The sequence below is a fragment of the Callithrix jacchus genome, chromosome 22, assembly GCF_049354715.1.
Source record: "Callithrix jacchus isolate 240 chromosome 22, calJac240_pri, whole genome shotgun sequence".
NCBI classification, from domain to species: domain Eukaryota; kingdom Metazoa; phylum Chordata; class Mammalia; order Primates; family Cebidae; genus Callithrix; species Callithrix jacchus.
In genome coordinates, this window is record NC_133523.1 from 47294692 (window position 1) to 47322151 (window position 27460).

At 55.0% G+C, this 27460-nt stretch overlaps 1 protein-coding gene across 1 annotated transcript; it reads left to right on the forward strand.

The window, feature by feature from the left end:
* The first annotated feature begins 44 nt into the window (after positions 1-44).
* Positions 45-20916, forward strand: PRPF31 (pre-mRNA processing factor 31). The gene is made up of 14 exons (XM_035285356.3): positions 45-105; positions 2979-3163; positions 3277-3337; positions 6247-6330; positions 6791-6888; positions 8954-9060; positions 12069-12238; positions 12815-12972; positions 15256-15345; positions 17665-17792; positions 17888-17960; positions 18582-18710; positions 18796-18894; positions 20498-20916. The coding sequence occupies exons 2-14, from the start codon at positions 2987-2989 to the stop codon at positions 20621-20623; spliced, it is 1500 nt and encodes a 499-aa protein (XP_035141247.1). The 5' UTR covers positions 45-105; positions 2979-2986; the 3' UTR covers positions 20624-20916.
* The last annotated feature ends 6544 nt before the right edge of the window (positions 20917-27460 follow it).

The following is a 27460-nucleotide window of genomic DNA, read 5'->3' on the forward strand; positions in this document are numbered from 1 at the left end:
AGATCAGCTTTCCCTCGATAACGGCGCGAGTGTGAAACGTCATCGGTGAGCGACGAGCGCTCTGGAAGCTTATTTCTTAGAAACCGTGGTGCGCAGGGAGGAGAGGTGAGTGTGGTAGAAACGAGGAGAGGGCGGGAGGCCAGACTCCTGGGTCTGGGAGAAGACGTGAGGAGAAAGGCGGACCTTTACAGTTTGTTTGTTTTTTTTCTTGAGACGGAGTCTCACTCTGTTGCCCCGGCTGAGCGCAGTGGCGCGATCTCGGCTCACTGCAACCTCCGCCTCCCGGGTTCAAGCAGTTTCCTGCCTCAGCCTCCCGAGTAGCTGGGATAACAGGCGCACGGCACCACGCGCAGCTAATTTTTGTATTTTTAGTAGAGACGGGGTTTCCCCATGTTGGTCAGGCTGGTGTCGAACTCCTGACCCCAGGTGATCCTCCCACCTCGGCCTCCCAAAGTGCTGGGATTACAGGCGCGAGACACCGAGCCTGGCCTCTTACAGCTAGTTTACCCAAAAGTCTTAATATGCGCCTACCATGGTGTGGCCCTGGGGATGTGGCAGGAGCAAACATTGTTCCCTGCCCTGTTAGAGCTTTGGTTGATGCCTGGCAGACAGGCTTTATCAAGTAATTGTTTCATTAATCACACATGTGTGAAGTGCGTTACTGTAGACACACACAGCGTGTGGGACGCGTATGACAAAGCAACCTCCTCTAGTCCAATTGGGGCGCCTGGGCCAGGGAGGTGGAATGTGAGAGCTGAAGGCTGAGGAGATGCTGGGCTCCTAGGGAGTGAGGAGAGCCAGGTGCAGTGGCTCACTCCTGTAATTTCAGCCCTTTAGGAGACTAGGCGAAAGGATCATTTGAGCCCAGGAGTTTGAGACCAGCCTGGGCAACACACTGAGACTCTATCTCTACAGAAAAATTTAAAACTTAGCTGGGCATGGTGGTGTGTGCCTGTCATCTCAGCTATCAGGAGGCTATGGGGGAGAATCGCTTGGGCCCAGGAGGTGGCTGCAGGGCTATGATGGTGCCACTGCACGTTAGCCTGGGTGAAGAGCAAGACAATGTCTCAAAAAAAAAAAAGTCTGGGTGTGGTGGCTCACGCCTGTAATCGCAGCACTTTGGGAGGCTGAGGTGGGTGGATTGCCTGAGCTCAGGAGTTTGAGACCAGCCTGGGCAACATGGTGAAACCCCATCTCTACTAAAATACAAAAAATTAGCTGGGCATGGCAGTGTGCGCCTGTAATCCCAGCTACTTGGGAGGCTGAGACAGGATAACTGCTTGAACCGGGAGGCAGAGGCTGCACTGAGCCAAGATCGTGCCACTGTGCTCCAGCCTGGGCAACAGAGCAAGACTCCATCTCAGAAGAAAAAAAGAAAAGAAAGAAAAAGTGAAGAGAAGAGCCTCTTTGGGGTTGCAGAGGACTCCCTGTGCAAAGACCTGGAGGGGGGAAGACATTGATGATGTAACCAACTCAAGTTTCTGCTGCTCACAGGCCAGACTAGGAGAAGAGAGGGGTGGTGAAAGTGAAGGAGCTTTATTGATCAAATGCTAGCAGATGGGAAATGGCCAAGCTAATGTCTTTGAAAGACCATTTTAAACTTTAGGCTGGGGAGAGGGGCTAAAAGAGGGGAACTTTGAATGGGAGGCATACAGGAGTGATGCTGGGATGAGGTGTGTGTGTCTTGCTCTGAAGGCTGTCTTGAGGCATGGGCCACCTGAAGCATGGGCTGGTGTCATGTCAACAATGGCCAGGTTGTAGATTAACTGCCCTGGGGTAATCTCTGGAGTTTCGCAGCTGGGTTTCCATACCTAGTTTGTTGCAAGATTAGCCCCACTGTGGCCGGGCACGGTGGCTCACGCCTGTAATCCCAGCACTTCAGGGGGCCGAGGCTGGCGGATCACTTGAGGTCAGGGGTTCGAGACCAGCCTGACCAACATGGAGAAACCCCGTCTCTACTAAAAATACAAAAACTTAGCCGGGAGTGGTGGCGCATGCCTATAATCCCAGCTACTCGGGAGGCTGAGGAAGGAGAATCACTTGAACCTGGGAGGCGGAGGTTTCGGTGAGCCAAGATCGCATCACTGCACTACAGCCTGGGCAACAAGAGGGAAATTCTGTCTCAAAACAAACAAGCAAAAAACCAAAAAGTTAGCCAGGCATGGTGGCAGGTGCCTGTAGTCCCAGCTACTCAGAAAGCTGAGGCAGAAGAATCTCTTGAACCTGGAGGTGAAGGCTGCAGTGAGCCGATATTGTGCCCCTGCACTCCAGCCTGGGCGACACAGCGAGACTCCATCTTTAAAAAATAAATGAAGATTAGCTCCTGGAACTTGCAAGTAAGCACATAGATAAGCTAGTGCAAGAGAGCGTCCAGCGGGAAAGGAGGGAAACAGTTTCAAAGTATGTTTTCTTTCTTTTTTTTTTTTTTTTTTTTTTTTGAGATGGAGTTTCGCTCTTGTTACCCAGGCTGGAGTGCAATGGTGCGATCTTGGCTCACCGCAACCTCCGCCTCCTGGGTTCAGGTAATTCTCCTGCCTCAGCCTCCTGAGTAGCTGGGATTACAGGCACACGCCACCGTGCCCAGCTAATTTTTTTGTATTTTTAGTAGTGACGGGGTTTCACCATGTTGACCAGGATGGTCTCGATCTGTTGACCTCGTGATCCACCCGCCTCGGCCTCCCAAAGTGCTGGGATTACAGGCGTGAGCCACTGCGCCCGGCCAAAATATGTTTTCAAGGCTAAAAGCAAGAAAGGAAAAAAAAAAAGTTTCAAAATGCATTTGGAATCTAAGCCACTTGATGACAGGAAGTCTTAGCAGGGTGGAGGTCGCAGGGATATAAAGCCGCTGTCAGTGTGGAGCCTGTGTGCTGGTGGGATTGGGAAAGAAGGCCAGGGCCTTCTGGGGGAGAATTTCCTCAGTGATAAGGAGGGACTTGTTGGGGCAAGTGTTTAGGGAACCCTACTCTCCCTCTCCACAGGCCTCGGGATGTCTCTAGCAGATGAGCTCTTAGCTGATCTCGAAGAGGCAGCAGAAGAGGAGGAAGGAGGAAGCTATGGGGAGGAGGAAGAGGAGCCAGCGATCGAGGATGTGCAGGAGGAGACACAGCTGGATCTTTCCGGGGATTCGGTCAAGACCATCGCCAAGCTATGGGACAGTAAGATGGTAAGAGGACAAGAGGCATGGATAGCAGGGGGCTCTAAACAATCTCCCAGAAAGAGGCGATACAGGCTTCTTTTTGAAGAGTCCTGGATTCCGACTCTCCTCCTTCCCTGCAGTTTGCTGAGATCATGATGAAGATTGAGGAGTATATCAGCAAGCAAGCCAAAGCTTCCGAAGGTACTTCCTCCCCCTTCGTGCCCCTCCCCATCTCCTGACTCTTCTGCCAGGCCCCTTGGCTCCTTTGCTGCTTGTGGCTGGGTATATCTCCCTCTCAGAGTTTTCCAGAGCCTTCTCTTTTTTTTTATTCCTCCCCAACCCATTCCCTTTTCCAGTAAACATAAATTGCTTCGTACAGCGCATCTTCTTAAGTCCTCACTGTGTCCTGAGTTTGCTAATCACGATGGGACTTAGCTTGAGTTTTCCCAGACTCCCAGATTCACATGACCAGTTACAGGGTTTTGGCCACATCTAGAAGCCACTTGTCCTTTAATTGCTTAACATATTCTTTGAGTCTAGGTCTTTTTTCTTAAATTTGATCTACAAAGGAAGCAAACTGCTGCCATGAATGGGAAACTGGCATCACTTGGTAAAGACGAAGTCACCATGTGAAAATAAATACGTGATTATTAGAGCATCATCTAAAAGCTTTTCTCACTTCCACATTTCGGGAACACTGGCTTATCTCTTGAGTAGTCAGACTGTCTTAGAGGGCAGTTCTGTTACCACTCCCATTCTCTCTCTTTTTTATTTTTTCCTTTCGACAGAGTCTCACTCTCTCGCCCAGGCTGGAGTGCAGTGGTATGATCTTGGCTCATTGCAACCTCCACCTCCCAGGTTCAAGCGATTCTCCTGCCTCCGCCTCCCGAGTAGCTGGGATTACAGGCATGCAACACCATGTCTGGCTATTTTGTATTTTTTTTAGTAGAGACGGGGTGTTTCACCATGTTGGTCAGGCTGGTCTTGAACCTCTGACCTCAAGTGACCAGCCCACCTCGGCCTCCCAAAGTGCCAGGATTACAGGCATGAGCCACTGCTCCTGGCCTTCCCATTCATCTTGAATGAAATTTCCTGACAACAGGAAGCCATGGGAGGTTGCTGGGCAAAGACGTGTGTGAGAAAGCCGAGTTTCAGGAGACCCACTGCCTGCTGTCTTTAATGTTTACCTGGGCACCCAGTGGAAACCCCCAGGTCTGTGCTCTAATGTGCTCAAGGTCTGGTGGAAGAGGCAGGCCAAGTTCCAGACAGCTGTCAGTGGGTGATACCAAGCTGGGGCCACTGGAGCCACAGGAGGGACTGGCTGACCCTGCCCCAGGGGTCAGGGAAGAATTGATGGCTGAACTGGACTCTAGAGCATGAATGCATACGCCAGGGGAAGAAAGGGAGGAAGGGGCCTGGGAAAGAAAAGGGGGCCGGGAAAGAAAGCGGCACGCCCAGGGCCTCAGATACTAGGAGTGAGAGGGCGGGCTCAGGAATGTGCCAGATCCTGCAGGGTTCCAGATGCCAGGCCGGGGAACTTCTCCATCCAGAGAGTTATGGGACACAGAAGGTGACATTTCCTGATGTCAGGCCAGGAGCAGGGATGAGTCAGATCCCGTCATACACGGTGTCTGGTTGGAGAGGTAGTCATGAAACATCTCACAAGCAGGTGGCAGTTCCTGTTTATTGGAGGCACAAGTGCTGCAGGTACCCAGAGAAGGCATCTGATCCTTCCGGAAAGGGAGGGAACGGTTCTGAGTCGCTGCCTGAGTCTTAAGCACCACAAGAGCCATTTGAGCATCAGGGTTAGGAGCACAGACTCTGCAGCCACCCTGCCTGGGGTCAGATTTGAGCTCTGTGACATCAGGCAGTGAGTGTATGACATTTAAACACAGCATCACTTTTTGTTTGTTTTTTGAGACAGGGTCTCACTCTGACACTAGGTGAGAATGCAGTGGCATGAACGCAGCTCACTGCAGCCCTGACCTTCTGGGTTCTGGGTTCCGGCGTTCCTGCCTCAGCCTCCCAGATAGCTAGGACCACAGGCATACACCACCATGCCTGGCTCATTTTTTTTCTTTAATTATCTGTAGAGATGGGATCCCCTGTGTCGCCCAGTTTGCTCTGAAACACCTGGGCTCAAGCAGTTCTCCAGCCTGCGCCTCCCAAAGTGCTGGGATTACAGGTGTGAGCCACTGTGCCTGGCCCCTTATAACCAAAGCACAAAGGGTTTTCTGGAAACAGACGTGGGGAGACGGAACAGCATATGCAGAGGCCAGGAGGGGCCAGATGCAGTGGGTCACCCCTGTAACCCCACCACTGTGGGGGGCCCAGGCGGGCGGATCACCTGAGGTTGGGAGTTCGAGACCAACCTGGCCAACATGGTGAAACCCCATCTCTACTAAAAATACCCCAAAAAATTTAGCTGGGCATGGTGGCACATGCCTGTAATTCCACCTACTGAGGAGGCCCAGGCAGAATTGCTTGAACCTGGGAGGCGGAAGTTGCAGTGAGCCGAGATGGTGCTCTGTAGCCTGGGCAACAAGAGCGAAACTCCGAGAAAAAAAAAAAGGCCAGGAGGAGTGGGTGTCCAGGGCACTGCAATCAGTCCTTTGTGGCTGGAGTGGAATACAATGGGGTATGATGAGAGGGAGGGGTGGGAAGTGTAGAAGCTAGACCGCAGAGTTGCTGAGTCAGCAGACAGGAACTGGACAGCTCCCTGTATGCCAGGTGCTCTTCTGGGTACTCGGGTGTGGGTGTAGACCATGCAGGCACAGCACTGGTCCCTGCAGAACTTCCGGTGTTGGGGACACCATGACTATCAGTCTGGGAAGCTTGGTCATGAGTGTCATGAGCCTTAGGGCTGTGGGAAGCCATAGGAGGTTCAATTCCAGGGTAGAGGGGTCAAGTCTAGACTGGTCTGGAGGGAGAGAGATGGGAGGCAGGGACACAAGATCAGGGACTCTGCAGACATCAGCCTGTCCCCCGGTTTACTCTTCAGCCCCCCCCTTCCTGACCCCCTCGAAACCTTGTCCTCCATCTCCCCCAGCTTTGGGACCCAGGATAGGGTAGGGATTTAGATCCTCACACTCCGCTCTGTGTCCTCACAGTGATGGGGCCAGTGGAGGCAGCCCCTGAATACCGCGTCATTGTGGATGCCAACAACCTGACCGTGGAGATCGAAAACGAGCTGAGTGAGTGCTGGGGGGAGGCGGACGCAGCTCCGTGTGACACCCTCATGCCCATCTCCCTTCCCCACTGGCCTTTCCCAGGGTCCTGCCCCTGAGCCCATGCTCAAATCCAGGTCCACCTGCTGTAACAGTGGTTTGAAGAAGAAGGAAGTTTGTTCTCCTCTTATGTGTGAGTCTGAGCGAGCACTTGGGGGTGGTGTGGCCCCAGCTCTTTCCATCTTGTTGTTCAGCCACTGGTTCACGGTGCAAGGTGGCTGTCCCACCTCCAGCCATCACCTCTGCATTTCCACCAGCAAGGCGCTTCTTATTCTTAAGAACGTGTCACCACAGCTCAGCTCACATCTTACAGAGCAGAACAAATTCCCGTGGTCATACGTAAAGGAAGAAGGGGAAATGGGTGTTAGGGCAACCAGCAGACTCTACCTCCTGTCTTACCCAAGACCGCCTGTCCTGTCCACCCTAGACATCATCCATAAGTTCATCCGGGATAAGTACTCGAAGAGATTCCCTGAACTGGAGTCCTTGGTCCCCAATGCACTGGATTACATCCGCACGGTCAAGGTGAGCACCAAGAAGGCGGGGTGCTTGGGAAGAACTGTGGCTTCTTGCCCGACTTCTGCCGGTGTGAAGGGGCAGGTGGGGCTCACTCTTGAACCTGCTCCCAGAGGCCTCGGGGTCTGGAGATCATGGAAGGAGTGGACGGTGGCTCAGCGGCCTGCTCTGCCCAGCGTGGGAGGGACAGAAGCTGGACGGGACTTCCTCAGGGCTCCCCTCCTGCCCCGGTCTCCCAAGAGGGCTTCCCCTCTGGCCTGACCCGTGCTGCTCCCACTGTGGTTAGAGCCGGCAGCATTGGAGTTGAGATCCGAAGGTTGACATGGGACAGGCACGCGGAGATTTGGGGGAGAGAGACGTTTAAGTGCAGAGAGCCTGAGAGGGAACAAGCTGGGAGGGAGTGAGGTGGGGAAGGAGGGAAGTGGAAGAGGTCGGATCGCGTTGGGCCTCTGGGTCTTAGGAGAGATCCAAGGAAGGGTTTAGGGAAAGAGGGGCAGGTGCACGTGAGGCAGGGAGAGGAGGAGGTCCCCACACATGTCCAGGGAAAGATTAGGATGGTGTAAAGCCACAGCCCTAAGGAGTCGTGGGGCGTCCCCTACAGCTGTGTGGAGGATCCGAGAAGTAGAGACAGGACACAGAAAGACTGGAAAAGACAGCTGGGCTCAGGGGCCACGCCACTTATGAGCGGAGACAGGTGAGGCCCCGAACGCCCAGAAGCGTCTGTATTAGGTACAGGGCAGGGAGAAGGGTCGTGAGTGAGGTCACTATAGGTTTAATGATAAGGCATACATAATCAAGCGAGGGGGCCACCCCATAAGGCCACCTAGTCAGAGAGGTGGGCCGCGCGCAGTAGTAGAGGGTCATGTACAGAAAAGGGGTCCACTCCCATTAGGTCACCGAGGCAAGGAGGTGGACTGTGTGCAACAGGTGTCAGATGCAACACTTCTTATCTGGGGGCTGGAGACTTCAGAGGATTTCTAATAGAAGGATACTGTAAGCCAATGCAGTGGGAGCTGACAGACTTCTGCTCTTCTTGAAGATATTTTGTGGGAGGATGATTTGAGCTGACAGGCTGACAGGGTGTACAGCTGCCGTGACCCAGTCACACCCGAGGGGTTCTTCTCCCTCGGTTATTTGTGGGATCTCAGGCCTGAGGCCTACTTTCCACAGGAACTGGATGCAAGGTACTACCACTCCTTTTTCAGGAGGAGAGGCTCTTGCTCCAAGCCTGCCACACAGCATACGCCCTTTCAGGCAGGGACGCCACCACTGGGTCTTTGGTTCGTGTCCTCGTCTGGCTGTTTTCCCATGTACTGCTTCTGTTCTGTGACTGCTCTAGGCATTCCTCCTACTACAAACTACTATATGGTTATATAGAAATATTATATAAACCATCACTAAATGTGTTGGTACAGCTCCGACTACAATATCTACGTGATTATAGAGAATATATATATATATATGGCTATATAGACTATAATATTTACATGACTACATAAAAAGATCATAAGGAACTAAGTATGCTAGACATAAGTAGTAAGTATGATTTTATATGCTAGATATAGGTAAGCAGTAAGTTATACTTCAGGCACTAATTGTTCTGACTGTAAACTCATACACGATTACGTATAAAGGATTATATAAAGGAAATAGCTGAATAATAACACTATAAACTAAGACATTGTTCAGGCACTAATTGTGCCTGGGGTTTGCACAGCTCTCCTTCCTTGGTACCCATGTTGGGGGTTACCCACTGGACAGTGGTGGGGAAAGCCCCTGCAGGGAAGTGAGGCCACCGGATCAGTGCTCCCACTTGTCATGGGCCAGAGGCTTGTGAGGCCTCGGTCTCCCAGACGCCACTGTGCCCAGGCTCCATTTCCAGGTCAGCCAAAGCAGAGCAGAGAGTGTGGATGCTTCGGGTGGCAGAGGCAGGAGAGGCCCCCAGTGCAGTGACCCTCAGTGTAGACACCCTGACTTTCCCAGTGTCCCCAAGACAAGACCTGAATAGGTGCTGAGCAAGAGGTTCTCCAGCCCTCCTGAGCCCAAGCCTCCCTGTCTCTCTGCTCGCCCCCAGGAGCTGGGCAACAGCCTGGACAAGTGCAAGAACAATGAGAACCTGCAGCAGATCCTCACCAATGCCACCATCATGGTCGTCAGTGTCACTGCCTCCACCACTCAGGGGTATGTCCGCTGCGAGGGAGGACTGGGCCCGGGCTAGGGGGACTGCGGATTAGGCCGAAGCTACACACGCAGATGTGCATACAGGCACAAACACACACAGAACTGAGAGGGCGGGACTGGGGATTAGGCTGAAGCTACACATGCAGATGTGCACGCACACACACACACAACTGAGAGGGCGGGACTGGGGATTAGGCTGAAGCTACACATGCAGATGTGCACACACACACACACACAACTGAGGGCGGGACTGGGGATTAGGCTGAAGCTACACATGCAGATGTGCACACACACACACACATAACTGAGAGGGCGGGACTGGGGATTAGGCTGAAGCTACACACACAGATGTGCACGCACACACACACACAACTGAGAGGGCGGGACTGGGGATTAGGCTGAAGCTACACATGCAGATGTGCACACACACACACACACAACTGAGGGCGGGACTGGGGATTAGGCTGAAGCTACACATGCAGATGTGCACACACACACACACATAACTGAGAGGGCGGGACTGGGGATTAGGCTGAAGCTACACACGCAGATGTGCACACACACACACACACAGAACTGAGAGGGCGGGACTGGGGATTAGGCTGAAGCTACACACGCAGATGTGTACACACACACACACAACTGAGAGGGCGGGACTGGGGATTAGGCTGAAGCTACACATGCAGATGTGTACACACACACACACAACTGAGAGGGTGGGACTGGGGATTAGGCTGAAGCTACACATGCAGATGTGCACACACACACACACACAACTGAGAGGGTGGGACTGGGGATTAGGCTGAAGCTACACACACAGATGTGCACACACACACACACATAACTGAGAGGGCGGGACTGGGGATTAGGCTGAAGCTACACACACAGATGTGCACGCACACACACACACAACTGAGAGGGTGGGACTGGGGATTAGGCTGAAGCTACACACACAGATGTGCACGCACACACACACAACTGAGAGGGCGGGACTGGGGATTAGGCTGAAGCTACACACACAGATGTGCACGCACACACACACACAACTGAGAGGGTGGGACTGGGGATTAGGCTGAAGCTACACATGCAGATGTGCACGCACAAACACACACAGAATTGAGAGGCGGGACTGGGGATTAGGCTGAAGCTACACACGCAAATGTGCACACACACACACACAGAACTGAGAGGGCGGGACTGGGGATTAGGCTGAAGCTACACATGCAGATGTGCACACACACACACACAACTGAGAGGGCGGGACTGGGGATTAGGCTGAAGCTACACACACAGATGTGCACGCACACACACACACAACTGAGAGGGTGGGACTGGGGATTAGGCTGAAGCTACACATGCAGATGTGCACACACACACACACAACTGAGAGGGCGGGACTGGGGATTAGGCTGAAGCTACACACACAGATGTGCACGCACACACACACACAACTGAGAGGGTGGGACTGGGGATTAGGCTGAAGCTACACATGCAGATGTGCATACAGACACAAACACACACAGAATTGAGAGGCGGGACTGGGGATTAGGCTGAAGCTACACACGCAAATGTGCACACACACACACAGAACTGAGAGGGCGGGACTGGGGATTAGGCTGAAGCTACACATGCAGATGTGCACACAGACACACACATAACTGAGAGGGCGGGACTGGGGATTAGGCTGAAGCTACACACGCAAATGTGCACACAGACACACACATAACTGAGAGGGCGGGACTGGGGATTAGGCTGAAGCTACACACGCAAATGTGCACACACACACACAGAACTGAGAGGGTGGGACTGGGGATTAGGCTGAAGCTACACACGCAGATGTGCACACACACACACACAGAACTGAGAGGGCGGGACTGGGGATTAGGCTGAAGCTACACACGCAAATGTGCACACACACACACAGAACTGAGAGGGCGGGACTGGGGATTAGGCTGAAGCTACACACGCAGATGTGCACACACACACACACACATAACTGAGAGGGCGGGACTGGGGATTAGGCTGAAGCTACACACACAGATGTGTACACACACACACACACAACTGAGAGGGCGGGACTGGGGATTAGGCTGAAGCTACACACACAGATGTGCACACACACACACAACTGAGAGGGCGGGACTGGGGATTAGGCTGAAGCTACACACGCAGATGTGCACACACACACACAGAACTGAGAGGGCGGGACTGGGGATTAGGCTGAAGCTACACACGCAAATGTGCACACACACACACAGAACTGAGAGGGCGGGACTGGGGATTAGGCTGAAGCTACACACGCAAATGTGCACACACACACACAGAACTGAGAGGGCGGGACTGGGGATTAGGCTGAAGCTACACACGCAGATGTGCACACACACACACACACATAACTGAGAGGGCGGGACTGGGGATTAGGCTGAAGCTACACACACAGATGTGTACACACACACACACACAACTGAGAGGGCGGGACTGGGGATTAGGCTGAAGCTACACACGCAGATGTGCACACAGACACACAGAACTGAGAGGGCGGGACTGGGGATTAGGCTGAAGCTACACACGCAGATGTGCACACACACACACACACAACTGAGAGGGCGGGACTGGGGATTAGGCTGAAGCTACACACGCAGATGTGCATACAGACACAAACACACACAGAACTGAGAGGGCGGGACTGGGGATTAGGCTGAAGCTACACACGCAGATGTGCACACACACACACAACTGAGAGGGCGGGACTGGGGATTAGGCTGAAGCTACACACGCAGATGTGCACACACACACACACACACAACTGAGAGGGCGGGACTGGGGATTAGGCTGAAGCTACACACGCAGATGTGCATACAGACACAAACACACACAGAACTGAGAGGGCGGGACTGGGGATTAAGCTGAAGCTACACACGCAGATGTGTACACACACACACACAGGGTGGGGGCTGGGCACCAGGCAGGCAGGAGACCCAGGAGGCTGGGCCCACTTGCCCCTGCAGGCAGCAGCTGTCGGAGGAGGAGCTGGAGCGCCTGGAGGAGGCCTGTGACATGGCCCTGGAGCTGAATGCCTCCAAGCACCGCATCTACGAGTACGTGGAGTCCCGAATGTCCTTCATAGCGCCCAACCTGTCCATCATCATCGGGGCATCCACGGCTGCCAAGATCATGGGTGAGGCCCCGGGGCTGGGTCCCATGGCGGGGATGGGGAGGCGTCTGCTGACACTGTGGCCTTGGGAAAGCTGCATCCCTTTTCTTTGGAGGGGGGGCTTTGGCACCTAGGCCTCAGCACCTGGTCTCCCTGGACATCACAGAGGTCAGCCAGCCTGGCACATAGCAAAGTCCTGTCCGTGGGAAAAACACTCACCTACAGCTCCTCCTCCAGCCCTCTGCCGGAAACCCAGAGCTGACCACACCCAGGCCCTGTTGTCAGGGAGCTTCTGGTTTGGTGAATATGGTTCACAGACATCTCTGGAATGGGGCAGTGTGGCCTATGTAGCACAAATGAGGTGGTTGGCTTCCTGTCTAGTGCCTCCTCCCTGCACCCCAGACCAGCTGCCCTCCCTTTCCCAGCCTCCTTTGCATCTGTCCCTCGTGGAATGAGCCAGGTCCCCCTCCTGACAGGGCCACTGAGGGGTCCAACCAGAGCTTCATGTAAAGGCGCCCGGCACACGGTGATCCCCCCGCAGATTCGCGCACGCCCACCTCTCCGCTTTCTTCTGACTGCTCCCTCTTCCCTCCCCTGCAGGTGTGGCCGGCGGCCTGACCAACCTCTCCAAGATGCCCGCCTGCAACATCATGCTGCTCGGGGCCCAGCGCAAGACACTGTCGGGCTTCTCATCCACCTCAGTGCTGCCCCATACCGGCTACATCTACCACAGCGACATCGTGCAGTCCCTGCCCCCGGTGAGCCCACAGTGTCATTGCCTGCCCCTGGCTCCCCTGGAACTTTCCACTGTGCCCAGACAGCCTAGAAGCCACCCCTACCATCTGACAGTAGCACTCAGGGGCTGGGAACAGGGTGGCACGGGGCGTGAGAGCCAGGACTCTGCAGTCCACCAGCTCTGGTGCCCAGGCTCTGGCAGCGCCACCCACCAATCAGTGACCGTGGGCAAGAGGCGTGAGCGCCCTGTGCCTCAGTCTCCCCCCATCAGACGGGAGCACAGCACCTGCTTCATGAGTTAGGACGAGGGCTCAATGCAGATGAAGCCCTTCCAAGTCAGGCCTAGCTCACGACAAGCAGCGTCGGGTTAGCGTGCAGCTGCTCCAAAGACCACCCTCAGGTCTAACCGTTCACTAGAAAGACTCATAGAACCCCCTGAGGACTGCTGTGCTGGGGACTTAGTTTATAACAGTTTAACATCAGCCATGGGGACACACAGGAGGGGCAGGAGAGGTCAGTGCCCCTGGAGCTTCCCAGGTCCTCTCTGCCATCAGGGTACATCAGCCTCCCAGCTTTGATGCCTGGCAGCACATACACAGACCTAGAACACAAGCAGGAGGCCAGGCACGGAGGCTCATGCCTGTAATTCCAGCACTTTGGGAGGCCGTGGCTGGGCTGGTGGATCACCTGAGGTCAGCAGTTCAAGACCAGCCTGGCCAACATGGTGAAACCCCGTCTCTCCTAAAAATACAAAAAGTAGCCAGGCCTGGTGGTCGGGTGCCTGTAATCCCAGCTACTTGGGAGACTTAGGCAGGAGAATCGCTTGAACCTGGGAGGCAGTTTGCAATGAGCTGAGATTGCACCACTAGACTCCAGTCTAGGTGACAGAGTGAGTCTCTGTCTCAAAAAAAAAAAAAAAATTAGCTGGGCATGGTGACGGGAGCCTGTAATCCTAGCTATTTGGAAGACTGAGACAGGAGAATCACTTGAACCTGGGAGGTAGAGGCTGCACTGAGCCGACGTTGCGACACTGCACTCCAGCCTGGGTGACAGAGCTAGACTGCATCTCAAAAAAAAAAAAAAAATGCCGGCACTGTGGCCTACACCTGTGATCCCAGCACTTTGGGAGGCAGAGGCAGGTGGATGACTGGAGATCAGGAGTTTGAGACCAGCCTGGCCAACATGGTGAAACCTCGTCTCTACTAAAATATTACAAAATTAGTCAGGTGTGGTGGCACGTACTTGTAATCCCAGCTGCTTGGGAAGCTGAGGCAGGAGAATTGCTTGAACCCAGGAGGTGGAGGTTGCAGTGAGCCAAGATCACACACTGCATTCCAGCCTGAGCGATAAAGTAAGACTCCCATCTCAAAAAAAAAAAACAAAAACAGGCAGGACAGGCTCTGGGGCAGACAGGCCTGGGTCCAGATCCTGCTCTGTCCGGTTGCAGCAAGTGACCTCAGGCTCATGGCCCTGTGCCCTGCCCGGCCTCCCTCGGGGTCGCAGAGAACAACAGCACCGATGGCCAAGGCCCCCCTCCTGCCCTGTGTGGGGTTGTTTTTTTGGTCTTTTCTGTGACCCTTTAGGTCAGGCACTGCTATTGGAACACACCCCCAGGGGTGCTGGTGGGTCACCCCATCCTGGGAGAAGGGAGAGTGGGCTTTAGAACCCAGGAGTGGTGGGCCTGAGGCTCGGGGCTCCAGCCACCTCATAAGGCCATCACCACTGCCTCACAGCCCTAGGCTGTGGGTTAAACCTGCCCCAGGGAGCCTGGTGTCTTGTCACACAGGGCCTCTGCCGCCTCATCTTCCCATCCCAGATCGGTCCAGGCACAGGATGTAGACATCACAGGCCTGTAAGGGAGGCCAGGGCTGGCCATCGCGTCGCTGTGGCTGAGAGCTTGGGCTCTGTTTGCAGTCTGGATCGGAACCCTGGCTCCATCACCTCCCGGCTGTGTCGCTAGCGATGTGACTTGGAGCCTTGGTGTCCACACCTGAAAAGGGGGTGCAGTGATCACAGCAGCCCGATGTTTGAGTATTCGATGAGATGGCCCAAAGGGCACACTTAGCACGGAGCTGGTATCCAGGCTGAGTGCACTCCCAGCTGGTGTCCTTACCTGACTCTGCCGCTCACCAGCCCAGACGTGGCTCTGCACCCTGCCCTCATCCCCTCTTCTGTGAAGAGGGAGCTAAGAGCATACACCTCTAGAGCCTGCAGTGGAGCCAGATGAGAAGCACCCACTGTTGGTGTGCAGTTATGTCTGTCTGTCTGTCTCACACAGATTCTATTCCCGTTTTCCATTGCTCCAGGATCTCCGGCGGAAAGCGGCCCGGCTGGTGGCTGCTAAGTGCACGCTGGCAGCCCGCGTAGACAGTTTCCATGAGAGCACGGAGGGGAAGGTGAGGAGGGGAAGGAGGGGGCGGCCGGGCGTCCTTTCCTCTGGGCCTGGGGTGTCTGTGCGGGGAGAGCCCCAGCAGGGAGCTCACCCCAACAAGCACTGTCCTACCAGGGCAGAGGCAGTGTTTCTGCTGACCCTCCCTGGGGTCAGGCGCCCCTTCCCCAGTGTGTTCATTCCCTAGGGCTGCTATAGGAAGGTAGCACAAACCTACTGGCTTAAAACAGCACAGGTTTGGCTGGGCAAGTTGGCTCATGCCTGTAATCCCAGCACTTTGGGAGGCCAAGGCAGGCAGATCACAAGGTCAGGAGTTCGAGACCAGCCTGGCCAACATGGTGAAACCACGTCTCTATTATAGATACAAAAATTAGTCAGGCATGGGGTGCGCACCTGTAATCCCAGTTACTCTGGAAACAGGCAGGAGAATCGCTTAGACCCAGGAGGCAGAGGTTGCAGTGAGCTGAGATTCCACTATTGCACTCCAGCCTAGGTGACAGAGTGAGACTCCATCTAAAAAAAAATCAGCACAGGTTTACCATCTGTAGGTCGGAAGTCCAAAATGGGTTTCATTGGGCTGAAGTCAGGGTGTCAGCCCAGAGGCTTCCTTCTGGGGGACTCCTTGCCTTTTCCAGCTGCTAGGGGTCGCCGGCATCCCTTAGCTCGTGGCCCTTCTTCCTTTGCGAGCCAGCTGCGCGGCACCCTCAGACCTATCTCACCCTGCTTCTGTCTTCAGATCTTGGCCTCTGTCTTTCCCCATCTATTTTAAGGGCCCTTGTGGCTATACTGAGCCTGCTCACATGGTCCAGGATAGTCTTCCGAGCTCACACTCCTTAAACTCCTTAACCTCTTCACGTCCCTTTTGCCCTGAGGTGACATTCACAGGTTCTGGGAGTTAGAACACGGACCTCCTGGGGCATGTGTGTGTTGGTGGGGGCATAGTTTGCCTTCCGCACCAGGATCTGTCCCCCTCCAACAGGGGATACTATTCAAGTAATTATTCAGTTCACTTCTGTCTCCTTGGTAGATGTACTCGGGAGAGGAGACATGTTTTCTGTCTTGTGAACTGTTGCTTGCCAAGCACCCCGCCTGGCTCGGCAATCAGGTGTTCCATCTCCCCCTCCTCCTTTCCCTCTCTCCGTCTCACCCCCGGCCTGGGTGTAGGGAATGCAGCTGTGAGTAGCGCAGACAGAGCCCTGTCCCATGGCGTGGATACTCTCACTGGGGCCGGGTTGGGAGACAGTCCACAGGGGCAATCTGTCCTGTGCCTAGTAGGACTAGGTAAACATCAAGAAGAAAAACGCGGCCGGGCGCAGTGGCTCACGCCTGTAATCCCAGCACTTTGGGAGGCCGAGGCGGGTGGATCACGAGGTCAAGAGATCGAGACCATCCTGGCCATGGTGAAACCCCGTCTCTACTAAAAATACAAAAATTAGCTGGGCGTGGTGGCACGCGCCTGTGGTCCCAGCTACTCGGGAGGCTGAGGCGGAAGAATCGCTTGAAATCAGGCAGAGGTTGCAGTGAGCTGAGATTGCGCCACTGCGCTCCAGCCTGGTGACAGAGTAAGACTCCATCTCAAAAAAAAAAAAGAAGAAAAAGGCAGGTGATTGGGGTGGGGAGACATTAGGTGCTGGTTTAACTGGAAGTCGGGGGGACTTAGAGCTCTGAGGAGGTGAGGGTTTAACACAGACCTGAATGAAGTCAGGGAGCAAGGCACGTGGGTTCTCTGGAGAGAGTCTTCCCAGTACGGGTAGTGGTCGGTCGGTGCAAAGGCCCTGAGGCAGGAGCGCCAAGAGCCCTGGAGGAGAGAGGGAGGCCCTGGTGGAGCCTTGTGCGCCCCGAGGAGAACTCTGGCGGCAGCGGAGGGCCTGGGGGGCCAGTTTGGAATTGTTCTGAAAGATCTGGGATCTGCGGTGCGGAGAGGAACAGTGGAGTCGGCTGCCGGCTCTCAGAGTTGCTGATCGCTTACCCGAGGAGAATGAAGGTGGAGGGTGGAAGGCTGGGGAGGAGGAGCAGGAATTCTGCTTGGCCCTGGTACATTTGAAGGGCTGTTAACAATCCCAGTGTCAAGTAGACAGTTGTTTACAGGGTACAGAACCCAGAGGAGGGGTCTGAGCCAAGATGAGGGCATCAGATTGTAGACAGATCTGAAAACCCAGAGAGCAGATGAGATCCTCCGGGGCCCCGGAGCAAGGAAGGAGCGCTGGGGTGAGCAGTCTGCTCGGGTGGACAGGCAGAGGACAGGCAGACAGCGGACACAGGAGGCCTGGGTGGGCAGCCCACGTGAGCAGCAGCAGGACCCACCCCTTGCTCTCACCCTCCCTAGGTGGGCTACGAACTCAAGGACGAGATCGAGCGCAAGTTTGACAAGTGGCAGGAGCCGCCGCCTGTGAAGCAGGTGAAACCACTGCCTGCGCCCCTGGATGGGCAGCGGAAGAAGCGAGGTGGCCGCAGGTGAGAGCCCCTGGGGGTCCAGTAGGCATGGGGGTCGTGGAGTGGAGGAGCCGGTGTCCCCCCAGCTGACTCCCTGGCACCGCCTGCCCACCCAGGTACCGCAAGATGAAGGAGCGGCTGGGGCTGACCGAGATCCGGAAACAGGCTAACCGCATGAGCTTCGGAGAGGTTAGATGCCCCTAGCGCTGAAGCCATGAGGAGAACTCACGGCCACAGGCAGCCGCCGCCGCCCCCTGCCTCCCACCGCCTTCCCTCCTCTCTGCCCTGTGGCCCTGGCTCATGTCTAGGGCACGATCCTGGCCTCTACTCTGGTTTCTATCCATTCAGCCCCAAAGTGACCCTTGTCACCCTCAGAGTCCCTGCTGCTTCCCATCACCCCAGGCTCCTCGGCCAGTTTCTCCTGCCCTCTGCACGGCCCCTCCCTCCGTGAGCCCCGTCTCCTCCGTTATCCCAGTGTCATCCCCTTGGTCCTGCAAGACCCAGCTCAGAGGCCACCTCATCCTGTGGAACCTGTTCTGGTTCCAGACACCCCCCAACCCACATGCATAAGGAAGGCCTCTCAACTCTGAGCTCACAGAGCAGCGCCGGGACCCAGCCCCTTTCAGGCTCCCCAGCATCCCCGGCTTGTAGGGGCCCCCAGGCCTCAGCTGGGCCGAGTGGGTACCCGAGCAGGTGCCCATGGGGCCAGCCAGCTGGTGACCGCGGGGCTTCTAGCTGGTGGAGGGGGTGCCTGAGTGGCTGGAGGGCGGGGTCTGGTCCCTGACGGCAGGGGCTTCCCTTTCCCCCTAGATCGAGGAGGACGCCTACCAGGAGGACCTGGGATTCAGCCTGGGCCACCTGGGCAAGTCGGGCAGTGGGCGCGTGCGGCAGACACAGGTCAACGAGGCCACCAAGGCCAGGATCTCCAAGACGCTGCAGGTATGTGCCGACCTGGGTGGGGCCAGGGACCGAGGGACGCAAGGTAGGGTGAGCCCAGATAACAGCCTCCCTGTCCTTCCCACAGCGGACCCTGCAGAAGCAGAGCGTGGTATATGGCGGGAAGTCCACCATCCGCGACCGCTCGTCGGGCACGGCCTCCAGCGTGGCTTTCACCCCACTCCAGGTACTTGCCCTGGGCCAGCTCTGTCCCCAGCCCCAAGATGCTGGCAAGGCCCCTTGCCCTCTGCCCCTGTGAACAGGCCACAATGAGTCCCCTTACAGGGCTGTCACGGGGGGTGTGGTGAAGACATGCCAAAGGCATCGGCAGCCCCTGGCACACAGCAAGTGCTCGAGGTTAGCAGAGACGAGAGGCGCACAACAGTCCTCATGAGCGGGGACCGGGGCTACATCCCAGGGACCCTGTTTTTCTCTGTGGGGCCATGAACGGGTTACATTGCTCAGCCTCTAGGACCTCAGTTTGAAATGGCTAGAGTGGTTAAGGTAACCTCAGGACCCCACTCGAAACAGTTCCCAGCTAGGTGGGCTTGGGTGTCACGTGTGGGTCTGGCCCCCAGCCCAGTCAGCAGTGAGTGGCTTGGAGCACGGCAGTCACCGCACCATCGGCACCGCGGTTTGCCATCCACAGAGCAGGGCGAGCCTGCACCGTGGCTGTGGGACAGTGGGGAGCTCATCTGCTCAGACAGCGGCTGTCGGTGCTCTCGGCTCTGGGGGTGAAGCGGTGAATGAGAGAGACAAGTCTTGCCTTCCTGGAGCCTGTGGGTGGCTGGGCACAGACAGATCAGTAAGATGCCCAGTGTGGTAAAAGGCAGAAATACCAGGGAGGGAAGGACGTGGGAGGTGGGACAGGGAGGCCTTCGTCCTAGCACAGCCAGGGAGGGCCTCACCTTTCCCTGCCTCCACTCCCATGTTATGAGGTGTTCAGTTCTGAAAAAGGAGTGCACAGAAGGCACTTGGTCCTGCACTTGCTGGTGGAGCCTGATGACAGGTCCTGTGCTTATTTTCTCTTTTCTTTCTTTTTTTTTTTTTTTTTTGAGACGGAGTCTGACTCTGTCGCCAGGCTGGAGTGCAGTGGTGCAATCTTGGCTCACTGCAACCTCCGCCTCCTGGATTCAAGCAATTCTCCTGCCTCAGCCTCCTGAGTAGCTGGGATTACAGGCGCCTGCCACCATACCCAGCTAATTTTTGTATTTTTATTAGGGACTGGGTCTCACCATGTTGGCCAGGATGATCTTGATCTCTTGACCTTGTGATCCACCCACCTTGGCCTCCCAAAGTGCTGGAATTACAGGCTTGAGCCACCGCGCCCAGCCTGTTATTATTTTCTTTAGAGACAGAGTCTCGCTCTGTTGCCCAGGCCTTGAAAATATTTAGGAAGTTCCAGCCAGGTGCCGGCGTCTATCGCTGGACACTGTGATCATCAGTAGTGTTGGTGTGATTTGTGCTGGGACCTCCAGCCAGCCACATCCCCCAGAGACTCAGTTTCCTCATCCAGAAACTGAGCAGGATTGGCTGTCCTCAGGCACTGGTGTTTTTAGCAGCCCCTGGGGAACTTGTTAAAAACCTAGGTGCCCTGGTTTCTCCCCACCCTCTCCCCCCAGACCCACTGAGGCAGAATCTTCCAAGGCAGGGCGACTCCAGGGACTGGCAAACTGTCCCATGCCCACCCAAGGCCTGAGTACCACGGGGAAAGGCCTGGGGGGCTCTGGCGTGTCAGTTGGGGCCTTCTCCTTGCCCAACACATCATCCTCTCTCCCTCACCTGCCTAGGGCCTGGAGATTGTGAACCCACAGGCCGCGGAGAAGAAGGTGGCTGAGGCCAATCAGAAGTATTTCTCCAGCATGGCAGAGTTCCTCAAGGTCAAGGGCGAGAAGAGTGGCCTCATGTCTACCTGAATGATAGCGTGTGCCCAACGTGGCTTCCCACTGAAGGGACGTTGAAGTCCAGGCCTTCTGAAGGGCTGGGATGGGGGTTAGGGGTTGTGGCAGGGAGAGCCTTCCCTGCCGCCCACCCGGTGCTCGACTGCCCAGGGAGGGGCCTCGGAAGAAGCCTGGCCCGGCCTCCTCCAGGATGGAGCTCACCGCCCTGGATGGGTTAGAGCAGGTCTTCATGCCTTGTCTTTTTTATTTTAACTGAGAAAGGAGATACTTTTTTGAAGAGAGTGCAATTAAAAAGCACATTATCAAGATCTGTCCTTGGGGAGTGATCATTTTTCAAACAGCTGGGGCAACTAGAATAGTCAGAGCTTCGGAGTTTGGGGAAAAGAGCTTCGCCTCCGGGGCGCACTCCCTCCCCTGTTCCTTTCTCACCAACCCCCTGGAGAACCTCAGTCGCTTTGATAGCAGACGGTGTGGCAGCCGACACCTGAAGATCTCAGCGCAGGCTGACCAAGGTTGCGCTGGCACCTCAGGCCGGTTGCCTCGCCTTTCCGAGCCTCCACAGCTACGCCCAGGCACCCAGGGCTGGAAAGAACGCGCAGAAAGCACTTAGCACAGGGCTCGCGTCAGCACCCAATAACTGGGTCCTGTTACTGGTGTTTTTTAGAGATGAGGCCTCTGTCGCCCAGGCTGGAGTACAGTGATGTAATCATAGCTCACTACGGCCTCAAACTCCTGGTTTCAAGCTGGGATTACAGACGCATGCCACAGTTCCTGGTTAATTTTGAAACTTTTTATAGATGGGGTCGCACTCTTACCCAGGCTGGGCTTGAACTTCTGTGCTCAAGTGATCCTTCCACCTCAGCCTCCCTAAGTGTTGAGATTACAGGCTTCAGCCACTGCGTCTAGCCTCTTACTATATTTTATTTATTCATGTTTTTGAGATGGAGTCTCACTCTGTCGCCCAGGCTGGAGTGTGTGATTTCAGTTCACTGTGACCTCCACCTCCCAGGTCCAAGTGATTCTCTTGCCTCAGCCTCTTGGGTAGCTGGGATCAGGCACCTACCACCAAATTTTGTGGGGGTTTTTTGGTTGTTTGTTTTTTGAGACAGAGTCTCATTCTTTTTTTTTTTGAGACGGAGTTTCGCTCTTGTTACCCAGGCTGGAGTGCAATGGCTCAATCTCGGCTCACTGCAACCTCCGCCTCCTGGGTTCAGGCAATTCTCCTGCCTCAGCCTCCCGAGTAGCTGGGATTACAGGCATGCGCCACCATGCCCAGCTAATTTTTGTATTTTTAGTAGAGACGGTGTTTCACCTTGTTGACCAGGATAGTCTCGATCTCTTGACCTTGTGATCCACCCGTCTCAGCCTCCCAAAGTGCTGGGATTACAGGCGTGAGCCACTGTGCCTGGCACAGAGTCTCATTCTTGCCCAGGTTACAGTGCAGTGGCGAGATCTCAGCTCACTGCAACCTGTACCTCCCAGGTTCAAGCCATTCTGCTGCCTCAGCCTCCCCAGTAGCTGGACTAGAGGTGCCTGCCAGCATGCCTGGCTAATTTTGGTATTTTTAGTAGAGGTGGAGTTTTACCATATTGGCCGGGCTGGTCTTGAACTTCTGACCTCAAATGATCTGTGTGCCTCGGTCTCCCAAAGTGCTAGGGTTGCTGGTGTTAGCCACCGCACCTGCCCAGCCTCATTTATAACCAGTGTGAAGCGGCTGTGTGCAGCCCTGGCAAAGGGAAAGCGGGCAGGCTCCCTGCCCTGGTAGGACCTGGTTGCTGTGAAAGCTGCTGCCAGGTGAGCAGCAGGAGCACACCCGCCCTCCAGTCATGGAGTCTTGGTAACCGGGGCTCGGCCAGGGACACCTTTACTTGAGCTGAGGGGACTGTGGCCTGCAGACAGTCGGGAAAGGCTTTCCAGGAGAGGAGACAGCAGGGGCTGTCCTAGTGGGTGGCAGGAAACCGTGGTCTCCCTGGAAAGGTTAAGGAAGAGCAGCTCAAGGGGTTCCACTTACTCTGTGCTCCGGAGCTGGGCTTCACAGTGGTACTAAGGAGGCCCTCGTCACCTGAGCTATGAGGTCCAGGTCGGGGCGTCTGTTAGTTACCTAAGGCATGTTACCAGGGCAGGCAGCAGCCCTGGTGGCAAGATGATGCCTCCACGTCTCCACCTTCCCTCTCTCTCTCCACCTTTCCACAATTTCTCCCTCTTTCCATTTTCCCTCTCTCTACCTTCCCTCTCCCTTCCTCTCTCCACCTTCCCTCTCCCCACCTCCCCTCTCCCCACCTTCCCTCTCCCTCTCTCCTCCCTCTGTTCACCCTCCCTCTCTCCATCTTCCCTCTCCCTCCCTCTCTCCACCTTCCCTCTCCCTCCCTCTCCACCTTCCTTCTTCCTCTCTCCACCTTCCCTCTCCCTCCCTCTCCACCTTCCCTCTCCCTCCCTCTCCACCTTCCTTCTCCCTCCCTCTCCACCTTCCCTCTCCCTCCCTCTCCACCTTCCCTCTCTCTCCCTCTCTCCACCTTCCCTCTCCCTCCCTCTCCACCTTCCGTCTCTCCCTCTCTCCACCTTCCCTCTCTCTCCGTCTCCTCTCTCTCTCCACCTTCCCTCTCCCTCCCTGTCTCCTCCCTCTCTCCACCTTCCCTCTCCCTCCCTGTCTCCTCCCTCTCTCCACCTTCCCTCTCCCTCCCTGTCTCCTCCCTCTCTCCACCTTCCCTCTCCCTCCATCTCCTCCCTCTCTCCACCTTCCCTCTCCCTCCCTGTCTCCACCTTCCCTCTCCCTCCATCTCCTCCCTCTCTCCACCTTCCCTCTCCCTCCCTGTCTCCACCTTCCCTCTCCCTCTATCTCCTCCCTCTCTCCACCTTCCTATCTCTCTCTACCTTTTCTCCATCTCTCCACCTTCCCTCTCTCTCCCTCCCTCCGCCTCATGCTATCTGGGTCTCCCTCTGATTTCTAGGTCCTGTTTGAGATTTTGCTGTTTCTATTCCCCTCTCTGGGCCTCCCTGTCACCACTCTGTGCATCTCTAGATCCCTGTCCTTCCTTCAACCCAGAGCTCTGTCTCTGGACATCAGTGACAATCTCTGAATTTCTCTCCTCCCTCAAGTCAAAAAGTCATCATACCTGGGAGGCTCCTCTGAGTGGCCGAACTACCCCAGGATGCATAACTGAAGTCTGTTTCCTCAATTGTATCCCTGACCCTCTGAGTCAACCCCGTTTGGAAATGACAGCCTGGTCTGCCAGGGAAGGACTGGTGGTCCACAACACTGTTCAGAATCCCCCATCTCCCTCGGCCAAAATATCTGGCATCTACCAGTGGGGCTGTGGCATGAGGGTGTGAATGTCAGGAGAGGAATCTGAGTCACGTGGCCCTGCAGCCCTAGTGTGCTCAGAACAGAGGTTCTCAAAATTTAATACGCTTCAGAATTCTACAGAGGGCTTGTTAAAACATAGTTGCTGGGCCCAGAGTTTCTGATTCAGTCTAGGGTGGGGCTCAAAAATGTGCATTTCAAACAAGTTTCCAGGTGATGGGTATGTGGCTGATCCAAGGCCACATTTGAGAAGCTTTGCTCTAGAAAAGTATAAGTGGCCCTTAGGCCAGGTGCAGTGGCGCATGCCTGTAATCCTAGCTACTCAGGAGGCTGAGACAGGAGAATCACTTGAACCGGAAGGCAGAGGTGGCAGTGAACCAAGATTGCGCCACTGCACTCCAGCCTGGACCACAGAGTGAGACTCTGTCTAAAAAAGTAGGCCGGGCGTGGTGGCTCAAGCCTGTAATCCCAGTACTTTGGGAGGCCAAGGCGGGTGGATCATGAGGTCAAGAGACCGAGACCATCCTGGTCAACATGGTGAAACCCCATCTCTACTAAAAATACAAAAACTAGCTGGGCATGGTGGTGCGCGCCTGTAGTCCCAGCTACTCGGGAGGCTGAGGCAGGAGAATTGCTTGAACCCCGGAGGCAGAGGTTGCGGTGAGCCGAGATTGCGCCATTGCACTCCATCCTGGGTAACAAGAGCGAAACTCCGTCTCAAAAAAATTAAAATAAAGTAAGTGGCTCTTGGTTAGCTGTGTGTTGGAATCATCAGGAGTTTGAAAAATTACTTAGTGGCGTGTGGTGATGCACATATGTAATCCCAGCTACTCGGAAGGCTGAGGCAGGAGAATCACCTGAACTCAGGAGGCAGAGATTGCAGCAAGCTGAGATTGTACCACTCCACTCCAGCCTCCAGTCTGGGCAACAGAGAGAGACTCTGTCTCAAAAAGAAAAAACAACAATTACTGATGTGTCTGGCTCCCATCCATGGAGACTGACGTTAAAACATCAACTTCTGGCCAGGTGTGGTGCCTTACGCCTGTAATCGCAGCACTTTGGGAGGCCGAAGCAGGTGGATCACCTGAGGTTAGGCGTTCAAGAGCAGCCTGGCCAACATGGTGAAACCCTGTCTTTAAAAAAATAAATAAACTTTTTTTGAGAGAGAGAGGGAGTCTTGCTCTGTCACCCACGCTGGAGTACTGTGGCGTGATTACAAGTGCGTGCCACCATGCCTGGGTAATTTTTGTATTTTTAGTAGAGAGAGGGTTTCACTATGTTGGCCAGGTTGGTGTTGAACTCCTGGCCTTAAGTGAGCCTCCTGCCTTGGCATCCCACAGTGCTAGGATTACAGGCATGAGCCACCGAGCCCAGCCTGCGTTTTTTGTTTTTTTTTTAAGTTTCTCAGGTGATTCTGATGTGCAGCCAAGTTTGAAAGTCATCACTCTGGATCCTTGTGCAAAGTGTGAACTGTGGACCGTGTGCATCGCCGGGGCACTTGTTAGAAAAACAGAATTTGCATTTTTTTTTTTCTTTTTTTTAGACGGAGTTTCGCTCTTGTTACCCAGGCTGGAGTGCAATGGCTCGATCTCGGCTCACCGCAACCTCTGCCTCCTGGGTTCAGGCAATTCTCCTGCCTCAGCCTCCTGAGTAGCTGGGATTACAGGCACGCGCCACCATGCCCAGCTAATTTTTTGTATTTTTAGTAGAGACGGGGTTTCACCATGTTGATCAGGATGGTCTCGATCTCTTGACCTCGTGATCCACCCGTCTCAGCCTCCCAAAGTGCTGGGATTACAGGCTTGAGCCACCGCGCCCGGCCCAAAATTTGCATCTTAACAAGTTCCCTGATTCCAGGGAAGTCTGAGAAGCACTACTTTGTCCAGGAACCACACTTTGAATAGCAAAGCTCTAGAACAGTAACTCCCAAACGGTAATGCACACGGGGATCACCGGGAAGTCTGTGAAGATGCAGATCCCCAGGCTTCATTCCCGTTGTCTGTGTGTGGGCCTAAGAAAATGCATTTTTGCAAGCACGCCTCCCTCTCTTGCCTCAAGCCATTCTGATGCGGGTAGTGCTGAACGGCTCCACACTAGTTCACGTTCACTTCTGCCCTGGATTTCTCTTACCTCCCACCACCTAGAGAGGAAGGGGCGGATCTGGCTTCCCATCTCGACTGTGTGACCCTGGGCAAATGCCTCCCAGTTCGTGCAAGCCTCAGTGTCTAGAACGTTTTCAATCACAAGTCATTCCTCACATTCATTCATCTATTCCTTTGGCAAGTGGTTACTGGCTACTTCCTGAGTGCGAAATGCTGGAGATACAAAATCCAGACAGTGAAACCGAATAATTACGAAAATGACGGTAGACGTGCAAAAATAAATCCTAACCAGCAAGGCGCACATGAGCGCTCAACACGGGAGGTCAGAGAAGTTTTCTCCCTAAGAAGACAACGGAGCTGAGACCTGAAACGAGGAGGCATTAGGGAGCCACCCGACTCCGGTGTACCTTCTGCACCGTCCTCAACACAGTAAGGAAACTGAGGAGCAGAGAATGACTGTCCCCATCTGGTCACGTAACGAGGCAGAGGCAGGACAAAAACTCCATACCTCGCGCTTCCCAAGCAACTCTACTATGCACAATGCCAGTGGCTTAGAAGCACTATGTCTGGTCCCTTCCTTCTTTCACTCAGCAGATAATGAATTTCAGAGATGTGCCAACACAGAGGCACTTGGAGAAAGACGGGGCAACTGAGAGAGAGGGAGCAGCCCTCCTGGCCGGGACGCAAGGGATGCGCCCAAGTCCCACGTCTGCCGACTACACCCTCTTTCACACGCTCTATGAGCAGCCACCGCCCACTCGCCACACTATTGGCCAAACTGGCCTGAATGATAACCCTCGGGGCCAACGAAGATAAAGGGGTGGACTTTCTTGCCCAGCTCCTCCCCCTTGGCCCAGTGGCTGTTTTGATTGGCAGATAACTTCGGCTCGGCCCCCGCTTTGAAGGCACCTGTCTGTCTCCCAGTAGGTACACGGCCCCTAACGCCCACACTCCATGCCTTCCTCCGCTTTCCCCACCCACTTCCAGGACCAACCAATGACTTCAAGGCAGAATATGCCCCCGCAACCAATTAAAAAGAGCTCTAAACTTGACGGACGACTTCCCGCCCCTGGACCGTCCTAGCTCCTCCCCCGGACCAATTGTTTTAGGAGAGGGGGGCGGATACATCCAATCAGCACGACACAGGTCTCTTGATTGACGCTCGGGTCCTCGCGCTGGCGTGTTGTGCCCCGAGGCGGGAGGAGGAGGAGGAGCCGGCAGGAAAACCTGAGCCAATCCTAGCAAGCTGCGCGGGAGGCCAATCGAACGCCGCGCCTTGGAGTGATTACCCAATCCGCGAAAGGGGGCAGGGCACATCCCTACCAGGAACCAATAGAACGCCCCCAAAGGTCAGGAGCGACGTTCAGCGGGAGCAATGACAGGCCTATATTTGGGGCTCGGGGGCGGGTCGGCGCCAGAGACGAGAAGAGAGGAGGGGAGGCCTCCTCC